General features: G+C 47.5%; 1 protein-coding gene across 2 annotated transcripts in view; it reads right to left on the reverse strand.

Annotated features, from left to right (window-relative positions):
- Window positions 1-1,018: 1,018 nt before the first annotated feature.
- Window positions 1,019-22,706, reverse strand: part of PTAFR (platelet activating factor receptor) — a 39,622-nt gene continuing 17,934 nt past the window's right edge. Inside the window, exons 2-3 of one of the 2 annotated variants that reach the window (XM_090056701.1) lie at window positions 10,760-10,934; window positions 1,019-3,478 (exon numbers count right to left, since the gene is read on the reverse strand). In XM_090056701.1, the coding sequence (XP_089912827.1) occupies window positions 2,330-3,478; window positions 10,760-10,774 (1,164 nt within the window). In that variant the 5' untranslated portion in view covers window positions 10,775-10,934 and the 3' untranslated portion in view covers window positions 1,019-2,329. Of the gene's footprint in view, window positions 3,479-4,897; window positions 5,030-10,759; window positions 10,935-22,706 lie in introns of those variants that run through there. The other variant, XM_090056702.1, reaches the window with a different exon arrangement.

Consider the following 22,706-nt stretch of genomic DNA (forward strand, 5'->3'; position numbering starts at 1 on the left):
CGCCGCGCCCTCTGCGCTTGCGGCCCCACTCAGGGTCTCTGCCGCGTCCTCCGCACTTGCGGATTTCCCGTGTTTGGGGCTCAGGTGGCCGTAGCCGTGCCTGGCCCCCTTGACCCTTTCCTGGGTCGTTTCTGTTCTGCGCCCTCTCCGCGCTGCGCCCTCTCCGGGGCCTGGACCGCGCTCTCCGCGCTGCGCCCTCTCCGGGGCCTGGACCGCGCTCTCCGCGCTGCGCCCTCTCCGGGGCCTCGCCCTCTCTGGGGCCTGTACCGCGCTCTCCGCGCTGCGCGCCTCCCGCGCTTGGGGCTCAGGTGGCCGTAGCCGTGCCTGGCCCCCTTGACCCTTTCCTGGGTCTTTTCTCGCCACCCACCTGGGCAAAGTGCCGTCCTTACGGGCCGGGGTCCAACCCCAGGCTCCGTGCCACTCCGGCACAAACCGTTGTGCCTCCCTGGCACTGTGCCCCTACTGGGCGCCCGGAGCCCCCAAACTGCTGGGGAGCCCCGCTGAGGCCTCCTCGCTCCCCTACAGCCTCACCCGGTCCTCCGGTTAACTATAACTCAAGCCAAGCCCGAACGGCTGTAACAAAACCAACAAAGAGCTACCCGCTCGTAAAGCCAACTCTCAGCCCCTCTCGGGCTCCCAGCCCTACCTCCTGTCAGGGTGTTCTCGTCCCTAGCATCATTGCAGCCAGTCAGTAAGGTAAGGCTGCAACCCCTGACTCTGGCCGCTCAGCTCAGCCACAGAGCTCCTGCTCCTGTGGCATCCAGAAGGGTACTGCTAGCTAGGCTTTGGCCTAGCTGTTTATAAGGGCCTGGCCCTGCCCCCTCCTGGCCACATGATCTGCCTGGTTGCCCTAGCAACCCCCATTTGTGTTGCTCCAGGGTGCTTCAGCAGCCCTATTCCTCCTGCTAGTAGCAGACACCCTGGTGCCCTGTTACCTCTCCTCTTCCTGGGGCATCTCCTTAGAAGCGGGGCGCGGGAGTCCCCCGCGACATTCATCACTGTTGCTTTGTATCTCAGTTCACATGAACATGGAAGCTTTGGGCATGACTGCTAAGAACTCAGAATGGTTCACCCTGCTAACCTGTTAGGTGCCATATCAACTCTAGAAAAAGCATCAACACACTCTTTATTGGTAGCCTTTATTTAGCAGTTCATTACAGAAGTCTAACTTAGAGGAAGTAAAGGCATGCCTTATTTTATTCAGCTTTTTTTACTTACAAAAATCAGATACCAGTGGTGACCCTATATTTGGAAAGGTTTGGAGTCTGCCACTCAAACTTATCTGTCAGCAGTCCTCTGGCTGATACTACCAAATCACTATTAATGAGTATAAATACCTTTTCTTATTTCCAATGTGGTACATAATGTTTCCCTGTTACCAGCTGCAGAGATTTTTCCAAAATAGAGAAACCATAAATTCATGTGCCACCTAAACCATGTTCCCCACCCTGTTCCACTTCCTTTGCTAGGGGGAATTTCACTATTAAGCAATCCAGGGTTAGCCCATAAGACTGAAGTGTCCCATGATTTGCAACAGTCTGCCACCTACAGAAGAGCCAGCTCTCTGTGGACCCATACAGAATATAGCCATATTCTTTAGGCCAGGAGCACTTTCACCCTTGACTCAGTGCTTGAGCTTACACCTCGAGCTGTATCCAGCAGTTCAGGGGTTGTCCTGCCTTAAAGTTCCAAGTTTCGCTCATCTCGTAGCATCTTGAGGAACACCTGGGTCTCAGTCCCTGGTTCCAAATTATTCCCCACTCAGCCCTTTTTAACCTGGTGCACTATGAAAAGGACAGTTAGGTATTGCCAGTTTAAGGTGCTGGATGGAGTTAAAAGTTTACATTCAGTCTACAATACAGAGAGATGCAAGCACCTTAGAGGAATGCAGCAGCTCCTTAGCAGCACATAGCAACATTACCCGTTTGAGTAGTAAGACATACAAAAAGCACCAGTAGTGAAAATCACATGAATTTTAAGGTTTCTGTTCAGTCATTGATCTGTCTTTCAGATACTCAAGTATTGTTCCATGGCAGGGGCAAGCTGAGTCACCCCGTGTATGCTCATATCTACACGGATATGGGTCCAGTCTGTGGTGCCAGAACTTGAGATGGGTTAATGGGTATTTCCAGAAATGCTCAGATTTCTGGAGCTCCCAGAAAAACAAAGTGGTTGAGCTCTGCTCAGTTAACTATGAAATGCCTGCTCATAGCAGAAGGTGCTTCCACCAGCTCCCAGGGCATTTCAGTTCTTCTTTTCTTTTTTTTTAGGGAAAGAGGTAGCTGCTGATCTCAGTAATTCAGCTGGCTCGGTCAAAAGTAGGATCCCATTAGTTTCTGATAGTTGCGCCAGGGATGTATGTGAGGGGTATCGTGCCCTCAATCACAATTTCAGTGGTTTGTTTGGAACACTTGCGACTCCCTTTCATGCTTTTAAAATGCTCTGAAAGATGCTTCCGAAACTTCTTGGTAAGAAAGCAGTAAATGATGGGGTCCAGCACACAGTTGGTACTCAGCAGGCACAGCGTCACCTGATGGGCATCATTGAGCTGCTGGCGGAGTGGACAGTTTTCCTTCTGCCACACTTCTAGGACTGTCAAGGTCCAAGGGAGATGGATAAGATGGTGAGGTACAAAGCATATGACAAACACGGCCAGGACCGTGCACACCATCCAAAATGCCCTCTGCTTGACACGGGCACTCCGTCGAGGCTGTGCCGACTTGGAAAGCAGTGTCCTGATAATGATCCCATTAAACCCCAGAATAACCAGGAAAATGATATAGAATATAATGCATATGATCATGTGGATGGCAAGGATGGCCTTGTTGTCTCCAGTGCTGTCATAGCGCTCAAAACACCGTGTGACATTGCTAGAGCCAATTTTCTCTTCTGTAACACCAGACCCAAAAAGGTAGTACAAAGTACTGCCTGCTATCACAATCCAGATAGCTGCTGACATGTAGATACCCTTTCTTCGGGTGCTGGATTGAACAGCTTTGATTGGCCTGGTCACTGCCTGATATCGGTTGTATGTGATGACTGTCAAGAAGGCTACAGAGCAGTAAGTATTAACAAAAAATAACCAGCCCGCCACATTGCACAGAAATCCTGGCATGATCCAGTCCCCTCGGTTATAATAGTAAATGATCCATAGGGGCAGTGTGACCAAGAAGAGCAGATCAGCTATTGTTAGGTTCACCATGATTATCTTGATTTCATTGAGTTTTCTTGCAGGGTAAACACGGCTGAAAATCCACAGCACATAGCAGTTGGCAATGAAGCCCAGAATGAAGATAACACTGTAGAAGATGGTAAAAAGAGTGTATCGGAACTCTGAGTCTATGTGGCATGAGGTGTTATGGGTCATGATTGCAGTAGCATCAGATAAGAGAGCAATAGGTTCATCTTTTGAGAACATTATACCACCAAACTGAGTCCTCCAGTGCAGAATTTCCTGTGCTCTACTTTTCTTCTTAGGCTACAAACATAAAACAAAAATAAAGTTATGAGGTGAGGGACACCACCAACCCCAATGCTGCCTCTCTGCTTTCAATTCTTATCCACTCTGACCGCAGAAGTTCTGCCTCTCCTGCACCCACTCGCACCTTGATCTCACCTCTTCCCTAAACCTCCATCCACCCAGCCCCTCTCCTTCTTCCCTCTCTTCTGTATTATTCCCATTCCATACCTACATACATTTGTTCTCTCACCCAATTTCTCTCACCTCTTCAGCATCACGAACAAATGCTATCCCACCCACTCCATCATTTTCCTTACCTTGCCTTTCTAGGAAACTGAGAGAGAGATCTCTAAAGCATGGGGCAGTTTATTCTAACCCTGCTGTTGTATTTTTGATACAAAACCCACATGGCTTGTGCAGTATCTTGGCATCTGCATGGACTACTGCTGGTCACATCATAAGACATTAGGCATCAAATGAGTCATAACCTTTAAGATACAGACTGGGTTGGCATCCTACAAGATTCTGTCTGGCAACTTCCCCTACCCCTCCAGTCTAGCTGCCTTTTATTGGCTCCTAGGTCATCTGACTTGCTCTCAATCTTCGTATGAGTTATTTCTTCCCCTTACTCTTTTCCTGTTGAGCAAGCAAAACTGTTGCTACATAAATAACAGAAAGATTTTCAAAATTTGCTAACAGCTCTCTGTGTAACAGCATGTCTATAGCAACAGGCCCAGAGAACCTGAGAAAAGCATGCTAGAGCCTGTTTCTGAAGAGCCAGGCAAAGGCTGAAGTGCTGATTTCACCTGTTTGTTGGAGGAAGGGATATGTTTGTTAAGGAACAAATTAGGGCAGGGGTCGGCAATGTTTTTGGGCAGGGTACCAAAAACACCTGCAATCTTGGCTTGTAAGATGTTGGCATGCCAGGGGCAGATGGTGGGGGAGCCATGAGGGGCCCAACCCTTGTTATGGCAGTGTAGCCCTGACCTCTTCCCCACTGCCCTCCCTGAGACACACATGCCAAGCAAAATGCCTTCATGTTGCCTACCCCTGCACTAGGGTCCTTGGAATATGGCTTTACTGTATAAGCACTTCCCCTGTTCTTCATCATGAACTAGGAAGGCTGCTGAAGCCTTCCACTGCCTTTTACACTGGCTTAAAGAAAAGGCCCTGGTTAAAGTACATTCAGATCTGTGGCCTATGTAGAACTCTGGATGGCCACTTTGATTAGGCAGTACCCTCAGTGCTCTGAGTTACAGTGGTAAAATACCCCCTAAAATACCCCAAAATTGAAAACAAGCAAAAATCATGTTCTCTTTTAGCTACCATGCTGCCCTGAGGATTTATGCTTAGTTTCATGGTCACTATGGTCCTCAAGGCCTTTTTTGAGTCTCAAGTTTTCATTATACAACCTCTAATCTTCCGAATATGGCTTACATTCTTTGCACAGGATTCCAAAAAGTGTTGAGGCACAACAATTCTACACAATTCTTCTACACAGCTTTCCAATCTGTTGAGATTCTTCTGAATTGCACTCCCATCCTTCCCAGTTTAGTGTAATCTGCAAACTTGTTCAAAAAGCTTACTATAATAGCATCCAAATCATTAATAAAACATTTAAACAACACTGGGCCCAATACAGCCCCCTGTGGGAATTCACTCCCATTCTGACACAGATTCATTTATAATCTTCAGTAATTTCTATTTATCATTTCCCCTAATACTGGCGGAACTGAAAAACCAATCACTAGCATTGCTAAATGTGAATGTGTCATCCAAGTTTTTTCCCAAATATATTTAACTTCTGACTTTTATGCATCTTAATTGGCAGCTGATCCACTCAACTTGTTAAGCACCACTGGTCTAGGTCCATTACCCTCTGGCCTACAGACCAGATTTGGCCCATGGAACTGTGTCTTCTGACTTGCAGGGCTCCCCGTGAGTCTGGAAATTTGGCAGAGGAGGAGTGGTGGCAGCGTTAATTGCTGTTCCTTTGCTACCACATTTCTGGACCCAAGAGGAGCTATGTGATCTCAATAACATGGCCCTGCATGCTAGATCATACCAGCTCATGTGGCTGGGCTGATGTGCAGCCAGATCCAGTTGTACTGGTTGGCCTGGTACACAAGGTCAGGCCAGCACGTGGGATTGTAATCATGAACCAAACCCACATGCCAACCTTACATGAGGCCTGGCCTGTGGTATAACCTAGACCCATCAGGCCAGAGGGGTGGGCCACTGACCTAGACCAGTGGTGCTCCAGGTTTTGGCCCCATATACTAGATAACCCTTTATCAAGGCTTTTGATATGGTTTCCCACAACATTGTTGCAAGCAAGGTAAGGAAGTATGGCTTGGGTGAATGGACTGTTAGGTGGATAGAAAACTGGCTAGACTATTGGGCTCAGAGAGTAGTAATCAATGGCTTGATGCGTAGTTGGCAGCTGGTATCAAGAAGTCAATCTAGGAGACAGTTTTGTTTCATAGATTTCATAGACACTAGGGCTGGAAGGGACCTTGAAGATCATCAAGTCCAGCCCCCTGCCACAGGGGCAGGGAAGGTCAGCTAGGGTCAAAGGATCCCAGCAAGATAAGCATCCAAACATTTCTTGAATGAGTCCAGAGTAGGTGCCTGCACTACTTCTGGAGGGAGTCTTGTTCAATACCTTCATCAGTGACCTGGAAGAAGAGATGGAATGCAAGTTTGCAGATGAAACCAAGCTGGGGCAAGTAGTAGATACACTGAAGGATAGGGCTAGGATTCAGAGAGACCGTGACAGATTGGAGGATTGGACCTAAACAAAATCTCATGAAGTTCAAAAAGAACAAGTGCAAAGTTCTGCACTTAGGGCACAACAATCCCTTGTATAGGCTGGAGGCTGACTGGCTAAACAGTAGCTCTGCAGAAATGGAGCTGGGGGTTACAGTGGACAATAAGGTGAATAAGACAACAGTGTGCCCCTGTTGTGAAGAAGGCTAATGGCATACTGGGCTGCATTAGCAGAAGCATTGTCAGCAGATTGAGGGAAGTGATTCTTCCGCACTGGTAAGGCCACATCTGGAGTACTGTGGTTGGTTTTGGACCCCCCGCCCCCTTCTCTCCCCAGCACACACTACAGAAAGGATGTGGACAAACTGAAGAGAGTTCAGCAGAGGGCAACAAAAATGGTGAGGGAGCTGGGGAACATGATTTATGAGAAGCAGCTGAGGGAACTTGGCTTATTTAATTTGAAGAAGAGGAGATTGAGAGGGGATTTAATAGCAGCAGGAAAAGAATGCCTAGGGAAGTTGTGGACTCTCCTAATCAACTACCTAAAGGGTGGTTTCAAAGAAGACGAACTAGACTGTTCTCAGTGGTGCAAGTGACAGAACAAGGAGCCATTGTCTCAAGTTGCAGAAAGGGAAGTTTAAATTAGATATTAGGAAAAACCTTATCACAGGGAGGGTAGTAAAGCACTGGAACAGGTTACTCAGAGAGGTGGTGGAATCTCCATCCTTTGAGGTTTTTAAGACCGAGCTAGACAAAACCTTGTCTGGTATAATATAATTGGGGTTGGTCCTGCTTTGAGGACTAGATGACCCCCTGAGGTTTCTTCCAACCCTAATGATTTTCTGTGTTTTCTATGATTCTATAAAATGACATGGATGACACACCAGGACTGCCTCTCTGCCCTTCACTTTCCTCCAGTGGGATAATATTTAAATTTCACAGCACTGGAAAGAAAAAAGATGAAATAAGTTAAAACAGTTTGAAAGCCTCCACTGAAAGTGCTGGAAAAGTCAGTATGGTGTTAGTATAGTACATTGTTTGAGAGGTTCCTAATTTTCTAGTCCTGATAGCTTAAAACTTGAGCTAACCAAGGGCCTGATCCCTTTGCTGGACCCTCTGTTTGTAAACTCCTTAGAAAACACAACAGGTAATATTATACACTGAACCCAAGAAAAAATTCACTCCACTCACCCTCATCTGTATCTTGTGAGGTTCACTGTAGATGCTGAAGACAGAGCAAGGCAGAGGCTGTGCCACAAGCACTCTGGATACCAATTAAACGCCCTGGAGGTACCTCACAGCGGGAGCTGTGCCTAATCATGGCTCAGTCAGTGACACAAGGAGCCACCTGAACTTTCCTCCACAGATTTTTGGCTGACCCAACAAGTGTTTACCCTAGATTTATCTGTGACTTTTCCTAAAGTGTTTACATAAAATCTGCTTTCCTCACTGTAGCCTTTTCTGTGCCCCCAGTCACTCTCTGTGCCCATGGACATCTGGGTCTGCTTTAGACGCTTAGGTTCTTCAGTCTCCTTGCAGAATAAGGAAGCTGGATCTGGCTCAGGACCTGTTGCTCTCTCTCTTCTCAAAGAATTCTGAGAGGCTTCCCCATTATGCCCTTTCTCATGACTTGGAGGATTTATCTGCTGGCCAAGGATGGGTGCACTCCATCTGCCAGGTCCTGGAACAAGCAAGAAAAGGCCGTGCCATAGGACAGTGCTAGAGTGCGTTCAGTGCTGGCACAGTACTTCCAGCTGCTGCTGCACGGCTAAACCAGACTGGACTGGTGTTTGCACCTCTTTATACTAACTCCATTTTCCTTTCTCATTCTGCATGTGAAGCAATTAGAATGCATGCATCAGAAGAAAGAGGAGACCTTGTGGAACTGGAGTGGGGACTGTACCTATCAGCAACTGGAGTGAGCGTGTGCAAACAGCCAGGATGAGTGAAGGGTAGTGAAGTGTGAAATGTAGGCAACAAGGGCATGTGGGGATTAATTTGGCCAATCATGTGGCCATAGCATAACCTTGGTTCTGTACACAGCCCCCGTATTTGGGTGGTGTTTGACCAGATTGTGGGGAGTTGCCAAGCTGCTATCCTGTCTGCCCCCCAAATTCTTCCCAACCCACAAATCTCCCCTCCCACCCCCAGATTGCTCCCCTGTCACCCCAATTGCCCCCCATCAGCCTCTCCATCCATGGATCACTGCCCTACTTCCCTGATCCACCTAAAACTGACAGAGGTGCTGGCGGGGGGGGGGGGGTTCCCTTTCTCTGCTTGCTCCAGTGATCTCTGCAGACCACGCTGCCCATATCAGCCTTCACCATGCCTTGCAACTGAAGGGGAGGCAGAGGAAAAGGTTGGGAGAACAAGGAGCTTCCAGGCAGCTGCCAGGCCTGGTGGGGACTGGATCTGGGTGCATAGGGATGGCACAAGCTACAGAGAGCCTGGGAACAGGCTGGGTGGGGGAACCCCACTCTTCTCCCATCACTTCTACCACCACTGCTCTCAGGTGGATTGGGTTGGCAGAGGAGTGATCTGGGGGCAGGGTGGGGGTCGGGGGTGTAAGGGGGACCCCATCACAGAATTCACAAGATAGGCATTCACAAGATGCAATTCCCCATGTGCACACTTGTGAGGGACTCAAATCTTCATCACCCCTAACCTCAAACAAAATATAGATGGAGGAAGAACCTGATGGTGTTTAACACCGAAAATGCAAGGTTCTCCACCTTTGGAGGAAAAACCTGCAGCATCCTTATAGGCTCAGCAGTGCTACGTTGGATAGCACTACAGAAGAAAAAGACTTGGGGGTCATCATTGACCACAAGATGAACATGAGCCTCCAACGCGATGCTGCAGCTAGTAAAGCGACCAAAATGCTGGCGTGCATCCATAGATGCTTCTCGAACAAATCCCGGGACGTCATTCTCCCCTTGTACTCGGCCTTGGTGAGGCCGCAGCTGGAGTACTGCGTCCAGTTTTGGGCTCCACAATTCAAAAAGGATGTGGAGAAGCTTGAGAGAGTCCAGAGGAGAGCCACGCGCATGATCAGAGGTCAGGAAAACAGATCTTACAATGACAGGCTGAGAGCCATGGGACTCTTTAGCCTGGAAAAGCGCAGGCTCAGGGGTGATCTGATGGCCACCTATAAGTTTATCAGGGGTGACCACCAGGATCTGGGGGAACGTCTGTTCACCAGAGCGCCCCAAGGGATGACGAGGTCGAACGGTCACAAACTCCTGCAAGACCGTTTCAGGCTGGACATAAGGAAGAATTTCTTTACTGTCCGAGCCCCCAAGGTCTGGAACAGTCTGCCAGCGGAGGTGGTTCAAGCACCTACATTGAGCACCTTCAAGAGTAAATTGGATGCTTATCTTGCTGGGATCCTATGACCCCAGCTGACTTCCTGCCCTTTGGGCAGGGGGCTGGACTCGATGATCTCCCGAGGTCCCTTCCAGCCCTAATGTCTATGAAATCTATGAAATCTATGAAAGAAATGACCAAAGATGGTAAAGTGCTTGGAAGCAAGCCATAGCAGGAGAGCCTTTTATTCATTAGCCTAAGGGTTAGAGCACTTGCCCAGGGCCTGTCAGACCCAAGTTCCATTAACTCTTCAGTCTTAGGTATTTTGAATTCACTTCCTCCTCATGGCTTAACAGCATGCCCTCCACAGCTGGGTTACCAGGTATTTTGAAGCAAAACTCTCACTCTTCCCTGTGGAAGTCATTCCACTTTGTATAAAAACCTTAAGGACTCACTGGGGCAGAGAGACATAGCCAGTGATTAGGATACTCTTCAGGCTGGGGCCGATCCAGAGGGATTGTCGGGGTGCAGTTGCACGTTGCACTCCTCTTCCTGCTCTGCCTGCTGCTACTATGGAGCGTTCTGCGTATCTTGGTGCGGGGCCGGAACCACCCTTGCAGTACTAGTCACTGCTCCCACACTCCCATTTTAAAAAAAAATCCTTAAAGCTCCTAGCTTCATGAGATGGTTATGGATTCCAGTCCTCTTCAAATGGACTGCATGTTGCATTATTTAAGTCTCCGTTATGAATGTAGCCCTATATAACCACAAACAATACTCCTAATGCTTATCTTGGATGCTTATCTTGCTGGGATCCTATGACCCCAGCTGACTTCCTGCCCTTTGGGCAGGGGGCTGGACTCAATGATCTCTCGAGGTCCCTTCCAGCCCTGATGTCTATGAAATCTATGAAATAATGCCCCATTCAGTGATCTCCAAGCAGCTAACAAAGGTCCATTTTCACATGGAGGGATAGAAGCACACACAGAGAAAATGGTTTCTGAGTTTAAATAGTAGAATAATGGAAAAGCTGGTAACAGCCCCACAGCCCGATTCCCACTCCAATACTCTCTCCACTGGGACGTTACCTCATAAAGGATAGAAATACCATTTAAGTGGTGTGGCTCAAAGCTTGTAGGAATGGAAGCCATGCTAAGAAATACAGGACAACTGCAGTAAAGAATTCCATCTGAATAGTACCATCAAAACTCAGTCCTTACTTACCAGAATCAAGTGCATTCATTGTGATCTCTATGGTCTCAGGCTTTGTGGAACAGTGGTCTGCAACATATTTCATTTGGCAAGTTCATATCCATATTCATCCATCTCATCCTGGGGCTGCAAGCTCCCCTCTTGTATAGTTCATCAGAATTGCAGAAGTAAAAAGTTTGTGAGCTGCCTGCAAAGTCATTAGAGAACAGGAAATTCATTGTGACAGCACTACCGAGAAAATTCGATGCATAGGAGAGAAAAAAATTTAACCACAAGGGAAACCCTGATAAATTATTAGAACAGCACTTCATGGCTCCTAACAACTTCGTTCCTAAAACAGAGTGAGGAAGCACAGGTGTCTTTTGGAGGCCAAGTAGGACTCGACTGCCTGTCTCTGGTTGAATGAGAATCAGCCATAGCTTGAAAAGTTCTCTTCCATGTATAGCATGTTTAACCAACTGTTTTTACGTTACAAATCCAAACAAATTAGAGGCAAAAAAATAGGTTGTTCCATATAAAGGCTCAGATTTCCAAAGGCAACTGGGCTAGTTTTCTAGGGCAGTCTCCTTTACAACTTTAGCCAGTGGCTGAGAATCCAGCCATTTCAGGTCTACTGCTGTGTAAAGGGATCTTCAGGGGTAGTGAGCCACTACAACAACTCTTGTACCGCTCCTGCCCAACGACCCACTAAAGGAAGTATGGCTGGAGGAAAGAGGACTTGGTCTGAGATGATATTATGCCTTGCAATACACATCCATTAGAACATAGCTGGGGGCCCATTACCAGCTGGTGCAACCTAGAGCAGCCTGAAGACCACTCTGCATTACTCCTATGAACTGGTTTAGTAGACAGGGCCCCAGGATCAGAGGAGCAGAGGGACATGTGCCTAGACACCTCCCCTGATGCGACCAGGATCTGAACTAGTAAATCCAAAGTGGTGGTTTCTATCCAGCCATTTTAACCAGGTCGTAATGCTCACACATAGGATAATATTAGAGTCTCTCCAGAACAGGCTTCAGGGCAGTGAACTCAAGTTGTCCAAGCTCACTATGACTATAGGTCACTATGAACTAATTCCACAAAGGATCTGCCTACTAGAATCAACAGTCTCAAATTAGGCATCCAGATTATGTTGTGCATGAGAAGAGTTGGGAACCAATGAATAGGATCTAGCAGCTAACAACCTGAGCAAGGGGTCACCTAAACTGGCCAACAGGAACTGCTGATGACAGAGGCAGGGCCTCTCAGAGTTGTTAGACAGCTAATGCTGAGGTAGAGGGAGGCACTTATATGTACTCAAATCTACTGCTGGACTTAGATTTGTAAATCAGCTCAGCCCTTTCTTAGGAAAACACAAGGAAGTCTTCTTTCCCCCTGTAACAGGCTGTAGGCTGGCCGCTTGGATCTATTAGCCAGATGGCAAAAAGCTACTCAGTAAGGGGCCTCTGTTGGCAGTCATTTAGCAATAATGATGGGAAAAGACTAGTTGACCAGAAATAAAAGAACAGGACAAGGAAGTAAGTGGAAGAGGGGTAAAGGATTGGCTGTTGAGGGAGGAGTCTTTGAAGAAATAGTATAGGGTGAGACCTAACTGATACTGGGAGTGTTTCCATTGGATTATTTGATATTTGTAACTGAACCCTATGGTACAGGCTATCCCTGGGGTTTTGAAGCCTGTGTTGCTGGGGCCAGTTTAATGGCACATTAATCTGGATTGTTTTGCTTTTGCCTGAGCTCTGGGAAGCAGAGAAACCCAGGGCATTACAGCCCGTGGCTTTGAGCCCAGAAAAAAGACTGTTACTGGGACCAGATTGAAAGGCTCGAGGACTGATTTAAGCCAGGTAGGGCTGGGCTCGCCACTAGCCAGCCACCTACTACAACCTCGTTATACCAGTAATTAAGGCAGCAGTCTGAGATAAAGTACCACAGTAGTACCCAAACACTCTGGGAGAAGGCAGAGTGTGCTTGCAGATGTAAAAAAAACCAAACTAAAAAAGTCGCTTTATACTCGACGTGGTGTGTTTCTATGCTGAGCCCTGTGTATGCCCAAAAGAGGCAGCACGCTACTTCAACCTGGCTCACCCAACGTCTGTAAAGATCTGTAAAGATCGGGCACTTCAGGGGAGCCTTTTCGTGATTTTATCTAAGAGCTGACTGAACTGACTAAAAGTGCCAAAAAGCCCTGCTGATGCGCCCGCTCTTTTACAGATGCAGCAAAGTACTTGGGTTGAAGTAATGCACTGCTTCTTCAGTATAGTGCAGTGCAGTTGGGGGGGCGGGGCTGTTGGTTGTTTGGTGTTTTGTTTTGTTTTTTTAAATGTCTGCAAGCAGCCATAACAAATAAGGAACTTGCAACCAAACAGCTGCTGTTATTCCTGCCCTTAAAAGGATTTTATGAGACTGAAAGCTCTTTACTCCCCCTACACTGGGCACTAGGGCTGTGCAAAATGGGCCCTATTCAATTTGGATTTGGCCCAAATCAGGGACAGTGATTCAATTTGTTGATTCGGATCACTGTCCCTGATTCAATTTGGCCAAATCCGAATCTGAAGATTCAATGTCGATTCAGCGAATCAGCGATTCGGACACAGGCACAGCTTTAAAAGTTTTTTTCTACGCACCTGGAGGTAGCAGCATGGCTCATGATCACTGCAGTGCTGGGGCAGATGAAGCGTCCCACAGGAGTGTGTGGGGGGCGGGGGGGGCTCTACGTGCTTGGTGGCAAACCCTGAAGTGGACTGGAAGTACTTCCGGTCCACTTCTGGGTCTGCCAGGGAGCATGCTGGGGAGCCCTCCCCCCTGCGCCTCCCCTAGCTCAGCGATCAACTACAGGGGGACCTGGGGTGCCCCCCAGACCCAGGAGGCACCAGGTGCCGAGCCAGGGAGGTGTGTGGGGCCAGTGCTCCACAGCAGACCTGGACATAGTCTGGAAGTGCTTCTGGTTCACTTCCGGGTCTGCTGCCAAGTGTGCTGGGGAGCCCTGTGGGATGCTGCATCTGCCCCAGCAGCACAGCGTTCAGAGTCCCTGCTACCTACATGTCCATAGAAAAAACATTTAAAGCTGTATCTATATCCGAACCACCAAATCTGTCCGAATCGATTCGGAGAGATTAAAGGGTCCTCTGATTCGATTCAGATTCAGAGATTTGGTCACCGAATCGGGCCAAATCCAATCGGGGCCAAAGCTTCGCACAGCCCTACTGGGCACATGCATGTGCTCTGATAGTCTGCAACCTGGGGCTACAGCAGCAGTAGAAGGCAAGGCAGGCAGCTCGGGGACAGAGGCAGAGCCATCCTACATTCATGCTGAAAGCAAGAAAGATTGCAGAAAGAGAAAGATGAGCCCCATGGGAGCTGGGTGCTCTCCCTGTATTGTCACTGACTAACATCTGTCCCTTCCCATGTGTCACTGCCAGAACTCTGGATCTTCCAACCTCTGTGCCTCAGTGCTACCCCTGCACATGACCTGCCTGTGTGCCGTTCACCACCCACTTCCTTACCTCAGCTGGCCTGTCGCAACCTCTCTGCTGCACTGTCTGGAAGAGGTCATAAAAGGAGACTGGAGAGCTATATTCAAAAAGGAGATGCACACATGCAGAACCTGAGTCCCTGTGAGTGTCTGTCCTTATTGCTTTCCTGTCCTTCAGGTCATTGCATAACACCTAGCATTAGGTTTGCCAGGGAAGGGACTAAGTTGCTAAGTTCATGAGCTGAGCAAGAATATTTTATAGGATCATAAGAAAGTAGGGCTGGAAGGGACCCCAAAGTTGTATACTGTAAACACCCTGCTCAAGGAAGGACCATCCCTGACTAAATTATCTTGGTCAAGTGTCTGTCCAACCTTCTCTTGAAATTTTCCAAGGAAGGAGATTCTACATCATCTCTACGTAGCCTATTCAAATGTTTGAACACCCTCAGAGTCAGGAAGTTCTTCCATATCACCAATCTAATATTCCTCCGTTGCAGCTTAGGACTATTGTTCCCAGTCCTGTCCCTTACAGCCCCAGAGAAAAACCCATCCCCATCTTCTCTATAATCACCCTTCAGGTATTTGAAGACGGTATCAAATCACCCCAGACTTCTCTTCTCCAGGCTAAAATAACCCTAGTTGTTTTAGCTTTCCCTTGTAAGTCATGCTTTCCAGACCCCTAATCATCATTGCTGTTCTCCACTGGAATTTTTCCAATCTGTTCACGTCTTTCGAGAAATGTCTGGGCCCAAAATTGAACATGGTACTTCAGGTAAGGCCTCACAAGTCAGGAACAGAATGAAAGAATAACTTCCCTTGTTTTGCACATTACATTCCTGTTAATACAGCTCATTATGCTATTAACCTTTTTTAAAGCTAGAGCAAAACCGTAGCATAAATGGTATAACTCTTATCAAACTGTTAAGCCCTCCCACCCCTTCCCCGCCCTGACAGGTGCACTGCTCCCTGGCTGCAGAGGCACTGGTGAGTGGCTTGAACTGTGGGTGTGGGGCCCTTAAGGGAATTGGTGGTAGGGTTTTGGCAGGGTCCCTGGCAGGGCAGAAATTAGCTATGAACTCCTTAACCGGTGGCTAATTAGCCTTTGTCCTCTGAAATGCCTCTGCAGCTACATGAAGCCTTTCTAATGACACCAGAAAGACAGCACATCAGCAGACCTGTAAGCCCAATACTGGAAAAGATAAACTGGTTTAGTGACAGGCAGTGGTTTCAGGAGAAGGTAATGATTCTTTGGTTTTTAGAAGACAACTAGGAATTGAACAAATAGGTCCCATCACATATGAGGAACGCAAAAGCCTCATGAAATCTCTCATCCGTGTTTGTTGTTGTGGCATACTGAAATATTGCTTGAGAAAGCCCAAGCAGTCTTCAAAGGGTCCCCGTCTCCTAGCTGCACCAGGACAAGGAAGCTATGAGTGTGTGAACTGGACAGATGAGGGTATAAACCGGACAGTTTGGGGACCTTGTACTGAGCTGTGTGTGGAAAGTGTTGTACCAGCTATTATTGCATTGAGGTACTCTATGGATCATCTGCACCTCACTGAGAAACATTTAGCTCAGGGTGTAGTGATTATAAACCATTCATTTTTCTGAAGACCCAAATTCTGCTTTGTATATATAGAGTGATCCATGAAGAGGAAAAGCCTCTGGTACCCTACACTGAAAGCTTGATTGGGACAAGAAATTATAAGTTCCTGCTCCAGAGAAAAGTTTAGCCAGGATATAGTACAAAACTAACAAAAGCAGTAATTTTTGTACAGACTTTCATGAAAATAGCCTGCTTTAAAACAAATTCTCCCTGGTGTCATGTGCTGTTGCTTCAGTGTCTTTGGGGCAGAATCTGCCCTTCTGCTGCAACAATAAACATGTTTCCAAACACGCTGCACACTCTTCCTGCAACATATGCATCTGTCTGCCCCTCCCCACACTTTAGTTCCTCTTTTTATTGTCATAGGACTCACAATCTTTCAAAAACAGATGAAAAATCTTCTGAGACTTCTCTAAAGTGTGTGTTCAACCAGTCCCGAGTTTCTTATTCACAGGCTCCAAAGCACCAGCTTTGTAATTCTGAACTCTTGTGTTTACACATGGTTTTCTCAGGGTTCACTGGTGTGTTTTCTTTGCCCTTTTGGCCTTCTGATCTTCAAGGTGAGCATTTCTCTGGCTGTGTTTGTGCTGTTAGAGACCTTTGGTCTGGTTCCCATCCCTCTGGTGTTTCTAGGAACTAATTCTCCAAACCACTCCTTCCTTCTTTAGACGTGTTGGGTGAGATCAGTTAGGAAATTGGCATCTCATCATCAAGAATTGGCTTTCAACAAAATTGAAACTTAACTTCATATAAATGTTACAAGTCCAAATGAAACCCCATGCTTTAAAGTGCTTAACAAATTTAAACCTCACAACCAGACACCCAAAACTAGAAGAGCCCATGCTCAAAGCACACACAGAGTTTCAAAAGTTTGATTACAGAAAATGAATCTTGCTTTCACGCTCTCTCTCCTTTAAAAAATGTTCCTCCATGTCTTTACCCTGCAGTGAAAGCTACATGTTTGTTCTGACCTTTCCAGTCTCAGTGATTAATTCATTTTAAAGCAGGCTATTTCCATGGAAGTCTGTACAAAATTTACTACTTTTGTTAGTTTTATACTATATCCTGGCTAAGCTTTTCTTTGGAGCAGGAACTTACAATTTCTTGTCTTATTCAAGCTTTCAGTGTAGGGTACCAGAGGCTTATTCTCTTCATAGATCACTCCATACAAAGCAAAATTTGGGTCTTCAGAAAAATGAATGGTTTATAATCACTACACCCTGAGCTAAATGTTTCTCAGTGAGGTGCAGATGATCCACAGAGTACCCCAATGCAATAATAGCTGGTACAACACTTTCCACACACAGCTCAGTACAAGGTCCCCAAACTGTCCGGTTTATACCTTCATCTGTCCAGTTCACACACTCATGGCTTCCTTGTCCTGGTGCAGCTAGGAGACGGGGACCCTTTGAAGACTGCTTGGGCTTTCTCAAGCAATATTTCAGTATGCCACAACAACAAACATGGATGAGAGATTTCATGAGGCTTTTGCGTTCCTCATATGTGATAGTTTCATAGTTTCATAGTAGCTAGAGTCGGAAGGGACCTAGGTAGATCATCTAGTCCGACCCCCTGCCTTGGCAGGAAAGAGCACCGGGGTCAGATGACCCCGGCAAGGTGCTCATCTAACTTCCTTTTAAAAATCCCCAGGCTAGGAGCCTGCACCACTTCCCCTGGAAGCCGGTTCCAGGCCCTAGCCGCCCTGACTGTGAAGTAGCGCCTCCTAATATCTAATCTAAACCTACCCTCCGCCAGCTTGTGACCGTTATTCCTGGTCACTCCTGGCAGCACACGGGGGAACAGGGACTCCCCCAATACCTGCTGATCCCCCCTGACCAGTTTGTAGCAGGCCACAAGGTCCCCCCTTAACCTTCTCTTGTGGAGGCTAAACAGGTTCAGGTCCCGTAGCCTCTCCTCATAAGGCCTGCCCTGCTGACCCCTGATCATACGAGTGGCCCTCCTCTGGACTCTTTCCATATCGTCCATGTCCCTCTTGAAGTGCGGCGCCCAGAACTGGACGCAGTACTCCAGCTGCGGCCTGACCAGTGCCGCATAGAGGGGGAGGATCACCTCCCTGGACCTGCTCGAGATGCATCTGTGGATGCATGACAGGGTACGGTTGGCCTTCTTGACTGCCTCCCCACACTGCCGGCCCATGTTCATCGTGGAGTCAATGACGACTCCAAGATCCTTTTCCGTCTCCGTGCTGGCAAGAGGGGAGTTCCCCAACCTGTAAGTGTGGTGCCGGTTCTTCCTCCCCATGTGCAACACCTTGCACTTATCAGTGTTAAACCCCATCCTATTCTCATCCGCCCACCGTTGCAACCTGTCAAGGTCAGCTTGTAGCCTATTGCACCCTTCTAGTGCACCCACATCCCCCCACATCTTAGTGTCATCAGAAAACTTGAACAGGGTGCTTTCTACCCCCTCATCCAAGTCACTGATGAAGATGTTGAACAGTGCGGGCCCGAGGACCGAGCCCTGCGGAACCCCACTGCCCACGTCCTTCCAGGTCGAGAAGAACCCATCCACTACCACCCTCTGGGTGCGGCCCTCTAACCAGTTGGCGACCCATTTGACCGTGTGGGCATCGACACCACAGTCTCCCAGCTTTTTGATGAGGACAGGGTGAGAGACAGTGTCGAAAGCCTTCCGGAAGTCCAGAAAGACTACATCCACAGCAACCCCTGCGTCTAATGATTTGGTGACCTGATCGTAAAAGGCCACCAGGTTGGTCTGACAAGACCTGCCACTGATGAACCCATGTTGGTTGCCCCTGAGCATGCATTCCCCCGCAAGGCCCTCCTGGATGTGTGCCAGGATAATTTTTTCAAAGAGCTTACCCGGGACTGAGGTAAGACTAACTGGCCTGTAATTTCCCGGGTCCTCTTTTTTTCCCTTTTTCCCCTACTTGTTCAATTCCTAGTTGTCTTCTAAAAACCAAAGAATCATTACCTTCTCCTGAAACCACTGCCTGTCACTAAAACAGTTTATCTTTTCCAATATTGGGGTTACAGGTCTGCTGATGTGCTGTCTTTCTGGTGTCATTAGAAAGGCTTCATGTAGCTGCAGAGGCATTTCAAAGGACAAAGGCTAATTAGCCACCAGTTAAGGAGTTCATAGCTAATTTCTGCCCTGCCAGGGACCCTGCCAAAAGCCTACCACCAATTCCCTTAAGGGCCCCACACCCACAGTTCAAGCCACTCACCAGTGCCTCTGCTCCCTCAAAGAGATCTTCTTCCTATTTGGCGTCCAGCACAAGGTGCCCCTCTTCTCCAGAATCCTCACCACCTGCTCTAGGAGTCTGGGTATCGGGCATCTTGGGCAACCCTTGGGTTAGGGGGCTGAACCCTTTGGTTCTGGCTGCAAAAGTTATGGGTTAGGGACGTGATTTCTGGTCCCAAGATTGCAGCCAGGTGGCAGGGCACCTACCAGAGGGTGGGGCTTACCTGTTTGACAAGAGATGTATCCCTTACACTACTGTCTATAGCAGCAGTAGGCAACCCCTGGCACGTGTGGCAGTTGAAGGCATTTTGCTTGGCACATGTGCCTCTGGGTGGATGGCAAGGAAGGTGCTGGGGCTACATGGCAATAGCAAGGATTGGGTCCCTTGTGGCTCCCCCATCACCCACCCCTGGCACACCAACATCTTACAAGTTGTAGTTGTGGGTGTTTTTGGCACTGCCCAGAAATGTTGCTGACCCTTGGTCTATAGTAACTTTTAGGTCCTTCTCTGTAATAATACAGCCTAACCAGTTATTTCATAGTCTGTATTCCTGAATGTAATAATTTTGTCTCAAGTGCAGGGCTTTGCACTTGTCTGTGTTGAATCTCATTTGATTGATTGAGGACCATTGTTCCAGGTCATTCTGGATCCTTGCCCTATCCTCCAGTGTCTACAACTCCACTCAACTTGATGTCATGCATGGATTTGCTAAGCATGCACTCAGTCACATCATTCAAATCATTAATGAGAATATTAAAACATTACTGGATGTAATGAAGACCCCTGGGGAAGCTTCACTTGATACCTCCTCCCAACTAGGCACAATGATCTAGCCAGTTATGTACCCACCTTACAGTACCTTCATCTAGTCTATATTTTCTTTAGCTTGTCAAAGAGAATGGTTTAGGAGACAATGTCAAAAGCCTTGCTAAATAAAAGTATATCACACCCACTTGTCTCTGTCTCCCTTCCTCCCCCCTTCACAGAACTTGTCACCTTATTGTAGAAGGAAATCAGGTTTGGTCAGGTATGATTTTGCTCTTGGTATCTCCATGCTGGCTGTTCTGGATGACATTTTCTCTGCTAAGTGTTTCACAATAGATTCCTCGAGAACCTGCTCCATGATTTTTCCAGGTACCACTGTCAGGCTGACTGCCTTGTAAGTTTCTAGATCCTCCTCCTCCCCTTTATTAAAGATAGGTACTGATTTTCTTCTATGATAAGGTGACAGGTTCTGTGGATGGGGAGGCAGCACTGGATGTGATTTACCTTGATTTAGCAATGCTTTCGACATTAGTCTCCTGCAACATTCTCATTGACAAGCCAAGGAAAGAGACCAGATGAAAGCGCTGTAAAGTGTGTACATAACTGGTTGAATCATTGTGCTCAATCTGTAGTCATGAAAGGCTCAATGTCTATTTGGGAGAAGGTATCAACTGAGGTTCCCCAGGGGTTTTCACTGGGTCCAGTAATGTTTAATATCTTCACTTGCCCTTTTTCCAATCATCTGGGATCTCACCCAACCTCTGTGAGTTCAAGAGGATGGCTAATGGCTTTGAAATTACCTAAGCCAATTCATTTAGTACCCCAAGGTGCATCCCAGTTAGCCTTGCCAACTTGTAACCATCTAACTCCTCTAAGTAATCCCCAACCTGTTCTGTCACTGCTATAGATTGTTTGCCTCCTTCCCTACCTTTGCTGCCAGCTGTGCCCAACTTCAGTCTTCATGAATAAGGTCAACTACCAGACGTGAAAAAAGCATTAAAATAATTCAGCCTTCTCTGTCATCCGTAATTCGAATGCTTTCTACATTTCATAAGGGATCTATGGTCTCTTTGGTCTTTTTCCTCCTGGCATACTTAGAGAATTCCTTTCATCTTTTATGTCCATTGCCAGTTGCATCCCAGATTATGCTGTGACCTCCCTAATTTTCTCCCTGCATGCCCGTACAACATCCTAATTCTTCCCTAGAAACATGACTAAGTTTCCACTTTTTGTACAATTCCTGTCTGAGATTCATCTCATTGAAGAGACTGCTGTCTTTTCAGGCTTGTCTCCTGTTGCACTTCTGTTTCTTCTGCTGCATTGGGATAGGTTGCCTTTGCACCCCTAAAAGGGCCTCCTTTAAAGTACAGCCAGCTATCCTGGATGCCTTTCCCTCACCTCAGACTTGCCTGCCAGAGGATCCTGCTTACCAGTTCCCCGAGTTTGTTGAAGTCTGCTTTTCTGAAGTCCAGCATCTTTCCAGCAATCCCCTTCTTCCCCATAGGATTTCAGGGCACCTATATATGTGCATTAAGGCCGCTCCGACACGCTGTAATTACAGCATGTCAGAGCAGGCTTGATTGAGTCTACTGGAGTGTACTAATGACCACTCTCCAGCAGATTCCAGTGTCATGTGTATCACCATCCCCATGCTGAAAAATGGCAGCGGGGGTGCTTTAACTAAAGCTCATTCAAGCTGTTAATTAGACTTTTTAACTTTTTTAATTAGAGCAACTCTCAGGAAACAGCTGGGTGGGGGGTGTGCTTTAATTACAGCAACTCCAAGAGCTACTCTAATTTAAAGCACCCAGCCCATCTCCTGGAGTATGTGTCTAAACACCCTCGGTGTTTAATGAGGAGGCAGAGCTATGCTGAGCATCAATGCCTGGCAGTGTCAGGCTCTCAGTAGATGAGGACTGAAGCATTGGAAACTACAATTTTTTATGGTCCTTTGACAGTGTACTACACAATTACTTACTACAGAAAAATAAAATTTGGGAGATCAGGATTCCTGAATTTTTCCTTGCTGATGAGATTGTAGAGCAGCAACCAATCAGAGGAAGGAAGGAGATGCACATTTCTGGCAAGTCTTTTACAAATGGCAGTATGAAAGAGTGGATGAGATCTGACGTCTAGCCTCATGGCTGCTTGAAAAGGACCCTTTGCAAGCACTCAGTTCACTGATAGGAAAATTGGGGGTATTGTATTGTTTTTGGAGAGTATGAGATTTTGCTCAACAGTTTAGGAAAGACAAAATTAGTAGATGCTGCAGTGAGTAAATATGAAACCAGAATATTTGGCTTCTAGGTCAGTGCACTTCCCGTCAGCTTCAGGGTACTTTGAGCAGCAGTTTCCTTCCCATGCATAAATACCAATTACAAAAAATATCTGTTTAACTTATTGTAATTACAACAGTTAAACAATTAATCAGTATGGCAACCCCTGGCTTGGCCCACATGGGATTGCTCTGACCCAGCCTTCAGGGTGCCCCTTCCCGAGCTGGCACCAGCGGGGTGCCTCCAGCCCCCTGAAATGTAGAAGAAACTCAGAGGTTCCTTGGGGCCCTGGCTCCCCAGGGCTCTACCTCATGACATGCCAGGCCTGGGTGCAGATTGGGGCATGGGGTGGAAGGAGATGCACCATGGGGCTGAGCTGCAAGGCTGAGGGAACTGTCCCATGTTCCCTTACCTCCCACCTTGCCCCTGCCAGAACGTGCAGCTGCCATGGGCCTCTGACTTCCACGCTCCACAGAGAGGGAGCTGAGCTGTTTTCTTTGTAGACAGCAGAGTAGCAGGGAGGGAAAGGGGGAACAATACCTAATAGCTAGCCTCCAAGGACCCCACTGCAGCTGCTTGTAGCCTCCCCACTGATGGCCACAAGCAGCCTGGGCTCT

The sequence above is a fragment of the Crocodylus siamensis genome, chromosome 7 (genome assembly GCF_052110815.1).
Source record: "Crocodylus siamensis isolate JL-2025a chromosome 7, ASM5211081v1, whole genome shotgun sequence".
Taxonomy (NCBI): Eukaryota; Metazoa; Chordata; order Crocodylia; family Crocodylidae; genus Crocodylus; species Crocodylus siamensis.